Source organism: Balaenoptera acutorostrata, chromosome 1 (assembly GCF_949987535.1).
Source record: "Balaenoptera acutorostrata chromosome 1, mBalAcu1.1, whole genome shotgun sequence".
Classification (NCBI taxonomy): Eukaryota; Metazoa; Chordata; class Mammalia; order Artiodactyla; family Balaenopteridae; genus Balaenoptera; species Balaenoptera acutorostrata.
In genome coordinates this window covers 152,956,961-152,969,459 of record NC_080064.1, presented here as the reverse complement: position 1 = coordinate 152,969,459, position 12,499 = coordinate 152,956,961, and the positions used below count along the sequence as shown (strand labels likewise).

The 12,499-nt window shown below is 42.7% G+C and overlaps 1 protein-coding gene across 4 annotated transcripts in view; it reads left to right on the top strand.

The window, feature by feature from the left end:
- TRAF5 (TNF receptor associated factor 5) overlaps nucleotides 1-12,499 on the top strand; it is a 45,076-nt gene that overhangs the window by 28,119 nt on the left and 4,458 nt on the right. For all 4 annotated transcript variants that reach the window (XM_057534128.1, XM_057534147.1, XM_057534124.1 and 1 more), the window contains 7 exons: nucleotides 298-355; nucleotides 2,038-2,139; nucleotides 4,518-4,682; nucleotides 5,321-5,398; nucleotides 5,717-5,791; nucleotides 8,415-8,507; nucleotides 12,180-12,320. In XM_057534128.1, coding sequence (XP_057390111.1) covers nucleotides 298-355; nucleotides 2,038-2,139; nucleotides 4,518-4,682; nucleotides 5,321-5,398; nucleotides 5,717-5,791; nucleotides 8,415-8,507; nucleotides 12,180-12,320 — 712 coding nt within the window. The remainder of the gene's footprint in view (nucleotides 1-297; nucleotides 356-2,037; nucleotides 2,140-4,517; nucleotides 4,683-5,320; nucleotides 5,399-5,716; nucleotides 5,792-8,414; nucleotides 8,508-12,179; nucleotides 12,321-12,499) is intronic.

Here is a 12,499-nt window from a genome sequence, read left to right as displayed (position 1 = left end):
GCATAGGACTGCCAAGGGAACGTTGGCAGAGGACATTTGACTCTGTCTGCGGGACTCCTTCTTTGACTCACGTCCTGGAGGATGAATGGGAGTTTCTCAGGCAGACTGAGGAGGTGCTGAAGTTGGGGTACTGGGGGGCCCCTTCTGGGAGGAGGGAACAGCATGAATAAAGACAGGGCCTGGCCTGCTCAGGGGGAACTTCAAGGGGTCAGGCGTGGCTGAAGCGCTGGGGCTGCTCTTGGATGGTCTGTTGAGGTCAACCCTTAATTCTGGCTTCATTTTGATTTTTCTTTCCAGAGAATTAAACGCAGTCCCACTCTGCCCTGTAGATAAGGAGGTGATCAAATCTCAGGAGGTAAGATAATCATGCTTTGGGTTAGCAGTTCTCTGGGTGATGGAACAGCCAGTGTCCTGGGTTGAACTGGACAGAGAAGTTGGAGCAGGAGAGCGGGAGGGGGAGCTTCCTTGGAGTCCATATTCCTCTACTGTGGGGTAAGGTGGGACCCCCCTCCCACCCCTCTTTGAGAGAGGCTAGTTTGAGTCCTTACTGACCCCCCCAGGATTCTTCTCCCACTTCTTCTTTACCCTCTTCCTGTACTAGCTCCAGTTACCGTGAGTCACTTGCAGAAATGAAACACCCTGCTTCCTGGAATCACTTTCTCAACTGTTTAGTCTCTAAAACTTTCTTTTATTTTTATTATGTCTAACAATAGCTTTATTGAGATACAATGCATTTGCCATAAAATTTGCCTTTAAAGTGTACATGTTTCTGGGGTGTGTGCCTAGGAGTGGAATGACTGGGTCTCATGGTAGCTCTATGTTTAACATTCTGAGGCACTGCCAGGCTAGTTTCCAAAGCAGCTGCACCATTTTACATTCTTACCAGCAAGGTATGAGAGTTCTAACTTCTTCACATCCTTACCAAAATACGTTGTGGTCCATCTTTTTGATTATAGTCTTCCTAGTTGGTATGAAGAGGTATGTCGTGGTTTTGATTCTCTAATGATTAATGACGCTGAGCATTTTTTCATGTGCTTGGCCATTTGGATATCTTCTTTGTAGAGATTCCTATTCAAATCCTTTGCCGATTTTTTAAGTGAATTGTTTGTCTTTTTAGTCAAATGTTCATGCTCCTTCTCTCTGCTCTTATGATACGTTTTCCAAATGCTTAGCTGTACTTGTGTCTGCCTCACCCACTAGGCCAGGGGTTGGCATACTACAACATGGGATTTGTTGGGATAAATCCAGCCTACCACCTGTTTCTGTATGGCCTGTGAGCTAAGAATGGTTTTTATATTTTTAAATCACTGAAAAAACTCAAAAGAAGTGTACACAGGAACTCTGTACTATTTTTACAACTTCTTGTGAGTCTTTATTTCAAAACAAAAATTTATTTTATGAATCAAAAGAAGGATAATGTTTTGTGACATGTGGAAATTATATGAAATTCACATTTCAGTGTCCATAAATAACGTTTTATTGGAACACAGGCATGCCTGTTCATTTAAGTATCATGTACAGTAGGGTTGAATAGTTGCAACAGAGAACATTGCAACGTGGTTGGCAAAGCTGAAAATATTTACTCTCTGACCCTTTATGGAGAAAGTTTGCCAACCCCTGGCTTGTGCTGAAAAATAAGTCAGCACAGCTTCAGTGACACCACCTGATGACTAATGCAAACGTTCACCCTGGGACAGGAAGCTGAAAGCATCACCCTCATCCACAGCCCCACCTCTTGACCTTTGAGCATGGGGGGTCAAGTTCACCACGAGATTCTCCTAGCTTCAGCCTATTCTCCTAGCTTCAGCCTACTGCACTAAGCATTAAATTACCTGGCTTGTGTGTTTGGTGGCCTGTCAGATGTATCTGAGACAGCCTTTTCTTTTATGGTGGTGAATCTGGTATTTCCATTCCAACCACTGACTGGAAGTTTCCACCCAACGTTTGAGATGTACTTGAAGACCAAATTAATAATAGCTTCCTTCACGTTGCTCTAAAGCTTTGGAGTGTGTGAGACCTACTATGTTTATCTTTTAGGTGTTTAAAGACAATTGCTGCAAAAGAGAAGTCCTCAATTTATATGTATTTTGCAAAAATGCTCCTGGATGTAATGCCAAGATTATTCTGGGAAGATACCAGGTTGGTATTACTGGTGAACAATATTTGCCTTTGCTATTTTTCCAGTGACATGTACTGAACATTTTTATGTGACAGTTACTGGGCTAAGCATGGTATGGAGATTCATTGGGTTGCCCTCAGAGAATTCTTGTCTAGCAGTACACTTGGCTACAGTGCAGCACACCGAGGGCTAAGGTGTGAAATTAATCTCACGTGAAGAGATTCATTTTGTATGGAACACATGGAGGACATACCATGTGTGCTAGACCTTAACTTGTGGGTTAGGGCTATTGATCCAAAAGAGAAGATGTGAGACATGCTGGGCAAAAGAAATGGTCAAGCAAGGACATGTCATTTTTGGAAAACTGTGAAGGATTTGGGATTCCTAGGATGGGAGCCAGGGCATGACTGCAGAAAGACACAGTTGTAAGGGTCCCTGCCTGGAAGCATTTGCAGGTGCTGGGGTGGGTGTTTCCTAGCTGCTGTGGGCCCTGCTGTCTTAGAGGTTGTGATCTAAGGCAGATGACACAGACCAGAACAGAGCTAGAATGTAGTGTAAAGGTGAAGCATTGGTATGAGATGCAAACAAACGAGGTGTAGGGGAGGTGAAGGGTCGTCGAGTTCCTTTCAGATGAAGCTGTCCTACCTTGCTCTTGCATCCAGCGGTGGAAGGTTGTTAAATAGGAAGCAGGAAACGTGGCTCTGCCACAGCAAGCCCATGTCAGGTTCAATCACACTATGAATGAATACGAGGCAGGCATCTCTAGCTTCCAGGGAATTACTAGGAGGATGCTACAAGTTTCCCTTCCCAGCCACACGTTTTGGAATGTATTTCAGGTGATTCAATCTTTTCCCCATCATGCCTCTAAACCCCTAGGCACTGAGCTCATAAATGTGTAAATGATTTCCTTGTTAACCCAAGAATTTCTTTGGAAGTTCACAGAAGGTTTTTGTGTTTTCCTAAGACAGTCCCTCGCCACTTGTTTTGGTAGTCAGGTCCTAGAGCAAGCAGGGCCTCTTTACCAACTTTGTTGTCACTAAGCCTGTACAGGAAATGAGGCTCATTGATCAGCTCTAGTGACCAGATCCTCAGCTTCTGCAGAAGAGTAGCTGGTTTATTTTCACCTGTTTCTTTTGTATTTCCTCTCATTCCCTGTTCTCCTTCACCTTGCGAGTAAGGTGTAGGATCTCACAGGTAGCAGAGTCTTGATGAATGTTGACGGTTTTGGTGAGAGCTCAGGGGTAGCATCCATGGATTTTGGAGAAGAGGTAGATGTCAGTTGTCACTGTCTCTCATTACTAGAGGCAAAGGAGAATAGCTATATTATTTATTTACCTCCTATAGAAAAACTGTGTGCTCTCTTAAGGGCTCAGCAAACTGTTTCTGTCAGGAGCCAGATAGTAAATACTTTAAGCTTTGCCGGCCGTACAGTGTCTGTCGCAGCTACCTGACTCTCCCATCTCAGAGGGAAAGCAGTCATAGCCAATATGTGAGACATAGGTTTGGCTGTTCTCCGTAAAACTTTATTTACAGAAACAGGTAGCAGGCCAGATTTGGCCCAAGGGCCGTAGCTTGCCAACCCTGGTTTAAAGGATCTTGTGGTGGGGAACAAACTCCTTAGGATTTTGATACCTTGTCAGCACCACAGTAACTTGCAGTGTTATCCACAGGTTTTAAGACATGCCTGCTTTTAAAAATCTGTAACATGAAGGACACTGTTGAGTCATCATTCTCTAATATTCTGGTCAAGAACATTTCCTGACTTGAACAAGGCTGACCCATCCCAGCTTCTCCTGGGCCTGTGACCCTGTATTCCTCTATCCTTTTCTTTATGGCTTCTGGAACAGTTTCCTCTCCCTCCCTTTCTTTCCTTTAGTCCTTCCCCTTCCTTCACTTACTTAGGAGGTAGCCTTCTCTTCTTCCTTCTTTGCCCTCTGTTCCGGCTTTTACCATCTGCTGTGCAGAGATTAGTACTTGGTGCTGGAGGTGGGGATGGAGGGTGCACAAAAGAAATGTCCTTGAGGAGCTGGTAAATTAATTGGCAAGCCTAAGGAAAATATTCAAGAGCGAACCTGAGAATATGAGCAGGTTAATAGGTAATCAAAGATAAACCCGGCATGCTTTCTTCGTCACGCATCTTCCCCTGTCCTCCAAACAAGGCTGGCTGTCACAGCCTCCGTGCAAGCAGCCTTCTCCATGCCCTGTCCCCAGCAGAGGCAGCGGGTGGCCTCCGCAGAGAGCCTGTGACAGAGGCTGTGCCCCCTGCCCCCCACCCTCGCAGTCCTTTCTCCTGCTGCCCGAGGGTCCTCCCTCCCTCCCTCACTAGGCCTTGCAGCAGGCTCTCCCTGCCACTGCCCTGCTCAGTGGGTCCCCGCTGGCTTGTTGTTATCTGTTGCAGGACCACCTTCAGCACTGCTTATTCCAAGCTGTGCAGTGCTCTAATGAGAATTGTCGGGAGCCAGTCCTTCGCAAAGATCTGAAAGAGCATTTGAGCGCAGACTGTCCATTTCGAGAGGAAAAATGCCTTTATTGCAAAAAGGATGTGGTAGTCATCAATCTACAGGTAAAAAAAAAAAAAAGAATCATCTTTATGGGACTAAATTCTGCCTGAGTGGTCACAGTGAATCAGATGGGATACCAGAAGCACTTTTCTGGATTTATTTTTATGCAGAAAGAGGTCTAAAGAATAACTTTATCTGAGGGTTCTATAAAAAGCTAAAAACCTTCTTGGTAAGACTCTATTCATGTATCATTGGCAAAAATGTTGTTTGAGCACCTGCTGAGTGTGAGTGGTCCAGGAGTGACGCTAGGCACTGGGTCCCAAGGAGGTGACCACACTGTCTGTCCTCAGGATGCTCTGACCTAATTGGAGAGGCAGGATGCCGGCATAAGACGAGAGCATGGGGTACCCTTTACATGTGCCAAAGGAGCCAAGCCGGTGACTCCCATAGTCTGTCCTCTGTCAGTCCCATGTCCTCTGACCTTCTTTAAAAGAATTGGAAAATTGAACTGAATTGAATTCATTTATACCAAGAAAGCAGCCATCTAGAACCCTTTTTGGAACTAAGCCATACCTTCCTACAGAGGGTAAGCCACATAGCATAGATACCCAAAGGGACATATGTATACACACTCTGAGACCATACAGGGAGCCTTTGGAAGCAAGGCTGGCTTTATTTCAGCACACTTTTTCTGTTTCAGAATCATGAGGAGAACTTGTGTCCTGAGTACCCAGTATCTTGTCCCAACAAGTGTTTGCAGATTATTCCAAGAACTGAGGTAACTGTAAATAATTCTCTTAGTAGATTTTATGTAAGATAAAGTTTCAGTAATCATTGTGGTGTGTGTTTGATAAAATCCCATAAGCAGGGGCCCAAGGCTTAAATTACCCTCATGATAACCGTGGTTCTGTCTTCCCTCCCCTTCTCCCTGAGAATTCTTCTCTGTTTTCATCTTAGCTCTCCTTCCCCCAGGCTTCAGCATGGTGTTTCCTCCCTTCTTCCCAAGCCACCCTTGGCTCCCTGCTTGCTGCAGTTACACCAGGTAGCCGGAGAGTTGGGGATGCATTTCTCTAGCATGAGGCTGTCTGTTTTGTAGGTGGATGAACACCTTGCTGTGTGTCCTGAAGCTGAACAAGACTGTCCTTTCAAGCACTATGGCTGTACTGTAAAGGTATGGAATAATTGTTTCTGTCTACCTTCTACTGTATAATTCATTTGTTGAGTTCATTTTATTCGATTCCATTCAAGATGCAGAAGGGCATTCACTTCTGAGAAACTTTAAGACTGGCAGTTGTAACTAGTGGTTACCAGTAGGGTGAGGCAAGATGGTGGTAGGGAATTAACAGGTACAAACTACTATGTATAAAATAAATAAGCTACAAGTATATATAATACAACACAGGGAATATAGCCAATATTTTATAATAACTATAAATGGAATAGAAAAAATAAAGACTTGTATACAATACATAATACATAATACTAATACTTGTATTGTATTAGTCAGGGTTCTCCAGAGAAACAGAACAAATAATTTATATATACATAAAATTTATAATACCTAATACCAACTTTTTTGAGGTTTGGTTTTATCTATGAAAATAAAATGTGACCCTCACATTGACCTTGCAATCCTACTGCTAGAAATTTATTTCACAGATATCCTTTCATAAGTATGCAATGATTACACACATATACAAACACACATGCACACAAAGATATTTACAATACTCCCCCCTTGTCCATGGGGGTAGATTCCAAGATCCTCCATGGATGCCTGAAACCATGGTTAGTACCAAACCCTGTATATACTATGTTTTTCTTTCCTATACATACATACCTATGATAAAGTTCAATGTACAAATTAGGCACAGTAAGAGCATATCTGAATTGCCAGCATCATTTGGGGCCGTTATTGAGTAAGTAAGGGTTACTTGATGACAGCACTGCGATACTGCAACAGTTTATCTGATAACCAAGACGGCTAAGTGACTAATGGGTGGGTAGTATGTACGGCCTGGATACCTGGACTATGGGATGACTCACCTCTGGGGCAGGACGGAGCAGGAAGGCACAAGATTTCACTACGCTACTCAGAACAGTTCACAATTTAAAGTATTAATTGTTTATTTCCGAAATTTTCTATTTAATATTTTTGGACCATGGTTGACTATGGGTAACTGAAACCAGAGAAATTGAAATGGTGGCTAAATGGGGACTACTGTATTTAGCCAAAAAAAAAAAAATCCAAAAACCCACAAAAAATGAAAAACAACCTATAAGTCCATCTCTGAAGTACTGAGTATATAATTATATATATATATATTTTTTTTTCATATTTTGGAATACTATGCATCTGATAAAAAGAATGAGGTACATATTTTAAAAATTACATACAGTATGATCTCACTGTGTATATATCTTCACTGACTCTGGTAGTGAGACTAGGGAATTGGGTGTGGAGACAGAGAGAAGGGGGCTTTTATTTTTATTCTACATCTTGCTATATTGTTTGAGATAAGCATATATTTCTCTTATTTTAAAAAACTCTTATGAGAAAGCTTTTTTAAAAAATCAGCTAAGAGTCCATAAATGTGTCACATAGCAAACCAGTGATTATCTTGGCTGCAGAAAGGATAGGGTTTACTTTCCTTGTGCACAAAATACAGAATTGCTTTCCAGCTCTAAAAGGAATCTCCTTTTTAAAAAAATTTTATTTAAAATATTTATTTATTTATTTATTTATTGACTGCTTTGGGTCTTCGTTTCTGCACGCGGGCTTTCTCTAGTTGCGGCGAGCGGGGGCTACTCTTCGTTGCGGTGCGCGGGCTTCTCATTGCGGTGGCTTCTCTTGTTGCGGAGCACGGGCTCTAGGCATGCGGGCTTCAGTAGTTGTGGCTCACGGGCCTAGTTGCTCCACGGCATGTGGGATCTTCCTGGACCGGAGATCGAACCTGTGTCCCCTGCATTGGCAGGTGGATTCTTAACCACTGTGCCACCAGGGAAGTCCCTAAAAGGAATCTTCTTTACAGTTAGGCCCAAACTTCCATTTGGATTGTATTACCTTAGTACTGGAGCTGGGGATGGCTGGGGGAGTTGTTCTCTGGAGGAGGGGCCAACCCTAAACTGAAGGGAAATTGATGATGAATGTTTGCTTAGAGTCTATGGGCCACCCATACCATTTGCTTTTACTAGTAATGCAGGCAGTCTGCAATGGAATTTTTTTTTTAAATTTTATTTATTTGTTTATGGCTGTGTTGGGTGCAATGGAATTTTAATGATAAGGGAAGAAGTTTGCATTTCTTCTTGCAAACATATAATTTGACTTTGAAGGCAACAAATTTGCATGGGCTGAAATTACAATTAGGTTGCGTACCTTCTGCCCGATAGCAGGACAGTGATAGAAGGTGGTAGAGAAGTGTGCTTGGTAGGAGGGAGAACTAACGGAGGCTTAAAACTGATCTGGGAGATAACCCACCAAGGAGGTAAGCTTTATATGGGAATAGTTGAGAGGTGGTAATAACTACACTTAACCCTCAGTCATATACTCCCAGGGCAAGGAAGGAAATCAGTGCTGAGAATTTTGATAGTGGCCTGACTCTCTGTAAGTGTCTCATGGGTACTGTAGAATCCTAAAGCTGGAAAAGGGACCTGGGACGGGTCATTCTCCCTGCAACCCACTTTGAGACAAGTAAGCAAAGTTGTTAAAGTTCTGCTTTAGCAGAATATCCCACCACCACCCTCATTTTGGGAGCCTTTCAACAACCTGACTCATTTTTCTCTTCATATTAAAGGATAAACGAGGAAACCTGCAGGAGCATGAACATTCAGCCTTACGGGACCACATGCTTCTGGTTTTAGAAAAGAACTTCCAATTAGAAGAACAGGTAAATATTCAAGGGTTCAAGTATAAAGGGAGGCAACAGAATCGCTGGGATTTGTACTTATTGGTATTTTTATATTCCCCTCTGTTTCAGTATAAGTCAACTGGAGGTAGATGTTTTTCTACTAAGTGGCCAGACAGACTCACAGGCTTGTAGCACATTAAACTGGAAAGTGCCTTTGAGATCTTTGGGTTCAGCCCCCTCAACCAACAGATGAAGTAACTAAGCTCAAAGAAATTTTGATGTGTTTGTGATATTAAGGGGCAGAATTCAATCTCAAACCCATGTCCCTGATTCTCAGTCCAGTGCTCCCCGTGTTACACCACACTGCCTCTCTGCAGCCTATCCACACACCTTGTGGTTATTACCTGGCACCTAGTAGGAACCTAGTAGATATTTGGCATTTTTAAATGAAATCAGTATTACCTTGAAACAACATTTGACTATCTATTCTAGGCACCGTGGGTTTTATATATTTTGTAATAAGTCTTAACTTATTAACTTTGCAACCTACTCATACGTGTATATTTATTTCACTGCAATCAATGCATACGTACATATTTATTTCACTGGGTTGTGATTATCAAGTGAAATTATGTGTGCAAATGCCAGCCGTAGTCCCTGGAATATTCATAGTGGACCTCAATAAATGCTGATTCTATTGAGTAATTATTCTAAAAGTTCATTATTTTGTTAGGGCATCTCAGAGGATCAGACTTTTCAAGCCCAGGTAGGGAAGAAAACCATCCAGCTGCAGAGAGGGAGCTGAATTTTACGGCTGCAGATTATTTTATGGTGTCTGATTCCATATTAAAGCAGGTGTGTGAGTTTCAGGGTCAGATCGTGGAGAAAATTAGAAAGACTGATTAAACTGTAACTTTGGTGGAAGGCATGCTGCCTAGGAGCCATTCCCAAGTTCTTTCTGTCAGAGTTGCCTCATTCGTCTATCCACTGATCCAACAAACACGTGCCATATGTCAGGTACAATGCTAGTTGCTAGGGACACTGAGTCAAGGAAGACACAGCACGTACCCTTGAAGAGCTCACAAAAATGTAAACAGATAAGATGCTGTGCCTTGTGGGACGTGCAATGGGGGTGCCCTGTGTTGGGGTACAGAGGCTGCACCAGTTTGCTCTGTGGGAGTTGCAGAAGGCTTTTCAAGGTAACACATCCGAGCTGCATCATCTTGAAGAGAAGGTCCGTCAGTTAAAATGTTGTGGAAAGAGGATATTCCAGAAGGGGAAAATTTATGCCAAGGCAGAGAGGCATGAGAGAGGCTGATGGTCCAAGGAAATGGGGTTTGGGGGTAGAGAGACATCCAGGTGTGAGACAGGGAAAGGCTGAAGACTGGTGTGTTGGGTCCAGACTGCACTGGCCTTCCATGTAAGCTAAGAAGTTTCAAATACATTCAGTGATTTTTTTAATTTATTCGTATTCTGCTCTATTTCAGAAAGGATTTAAGGGCCAAAGTTTGAACTAATGTTTGCCGGTAATAAGGATCTAGAAGATGTTTTTAAATAGGAAGATACTTGGCCAGCTAATTGTTTGGCTTTAAAAATAAGACAGCTGGTGGTAGCATGGAAGATGGATAGAAGGAGAGAAGAGAATGAGGACAGAGGGACCAGGCAGAAAGATGCTGCAGTAAACTAGACAGTGTGGCAATAGAGCCTGGCAATTGATGAGTGAGGGTCCTGGGGCCAGAAAGGCCTGGGTTCGAGACCTGGCTCTGCACATGGGAGTTCGGGCAAGCTACTTAACCTCTGTCTTCCACAATTTTCTCATTTGTAAAATGGGGTCGTCGTGAGGGTCAAATTATATAATGTGTACTCTTACCACAGTGCCTGGCTCACAATAAGCAGTTCAGTATTAGGGGGAGCAATACTGGAGGTGGTAGTGGGTGGTGGTGATGCCGAAGGTGAAGGCTTGACCCAGGCTGTGTCAGTGGGGATGGAGGGAGGGCATTGAGAGACTTCGGCAGGTTGGAGTCACATGCTGTAGTTAAGGCAGGGAACTTGGTAATGTTATTAACTGACATGGGCACTACACACAGGAGCAGGTTAGACATGAGGGGGGCGGGGCAAGAGGAGACACTGAGTTTGCTTTTGGTCAAGGATGTCTGGTGCACACGTGGGAGTCAGCTCTTGGGGTATAAGTAGAAGATTTGGGGGCCAGAGATCAGATGGTTATTGCAGCCACTTGTGCATTCATTTATAAAGCATGTGTCAAATGCCCTCTGTGTGCCAGGCGCTGTGCTGGGCTTTGGGGATCGGGAAATAAGTGATATGTAGCCTCAGCAATTTAGTGGAGAAAAACATGACCAAATTAACCAAAAAAAAAAGCAATGAGTCATGAAGGTTAAGTTATACTTCTAGAGTATGGTCAGAACGTCATGGAACTTAAGAGGTGGCCTAGGTAGGTGGTACTAGTGTGGAAGTATTTCTGGGAGGATATGCCCTTGAGTGAGGCTTAAAAAGTGATCGCTTCTAGGTGAAGGAGGAAGTGACTGAGAGCAGGGCCTGAAATAGAAGGTGTATAGTGTGCGAATGGGCATGAGGCTGAAAAGGTGGCCAGGGGCAGATTGTGTAGGGCCCTGTATAGCCTGTAAAAGAAGGCCACTAGAGATGGTTAAATAGGAGGGGTGACCAGCCCATATTTGTCACATTATTCTTCTGGTCACAATATGGAGTATGATTTGGAGGAAAACAAGGCTAAAGACAGGGGGAGCATTCATTCGTTCATTCATCTATTTAACAAATATTTATCAAGCACCTACTGGTGCCAGGCACCAGCCCAGTTGTTGAGGTTCCAGTGGACTGTGGGACTCATGCCAGTCCAGCTCCCATAGAGCTTCTTTTCAGGTATGTGTTTGTTAGGGACAGTGTATGATCTGTTAGGAAGCTATCGTAGCAGCCCAGGTGAGAAATAACGCAGGCTGAAACAAGACGAGATGCAATGAGAAATGGATGTAAGAGTTGTTTTGTGTGTCAGGAGTTAAAGTTGGCAGGTATTGCTGATTAAGTGGGTGTAGGGATAAGAGAAGAGTTGTCGAGGATCACGCGAAGGTTTTTGGTTATTTCCCTCAAATTGATTATAAATTCTGAGAGGTGGTGTGTTTTGCCTACCACTTGCTAGCGGTATGCTGGGCAGGTTACTTAAACGCTCTGCCTCTATTTCCTTATCTGTAAAGTGAGACTGATAGTCATACCCAACTCATAGGGTTCTTTGAGAATTAAAACAGCTAATGAATATAAGGGTTTGACAGACTCAGCAAACTGCAGCTATTACTATTGATACTGTGCATACAGCATCTAATGTGGTATGGCGGTCAGGACTCTGCGGTTGTTTAATAAGTGCATACTGAATGAAAGAGGAGAACCAGTTCAGCAAATTTAGTCAAGTGGTGTCACTAGCATTAGATGAGCCATCAAAGTGGGTTACATATAGAAAAGGCTGATGAGAAATCTATGGATCTTTCTTTTCTTTTTTTTTTTTTGGAAGCACCTGCGAACATTTCTTAGAATTATATAGTAATCTACCTGTAAATATTTTCTATAAATATATGTGTGTATATTTTTCCTAGAAATACTTAACCTGCAATATTTTCCTAGAACTATATTTAAATTTTAACTTGTGTGCATGTAGTTCAATGACCTCATTCATATTCCTGTTATTAGATTTCTGACTTATATAAGAGCCTAGAACAAAAAGAAAGTAAAATCCAGCAGCTAGCAGAAACCGTAAAGAAATTCGAAAAGGAGTTCAAGCAGTTTGCACAGTTGTTTGGCAAAAATGGAACTTTCCTCTCAAATATACAGGTGAGAGATGGCCTTTCTATTCATAATCAAGATTTAGTCTTCAACTAGCTGTGAGAGTTTTTCTTTTAATTTTTAAATGGAAATAATTTCAAATGTGCAAGAGTAAGATAGTGCAAAGAACACCTGTATAGTCTGCACCCAGATTCACTTATTGTCAGTATTTTGTCCCATTTGCTTCA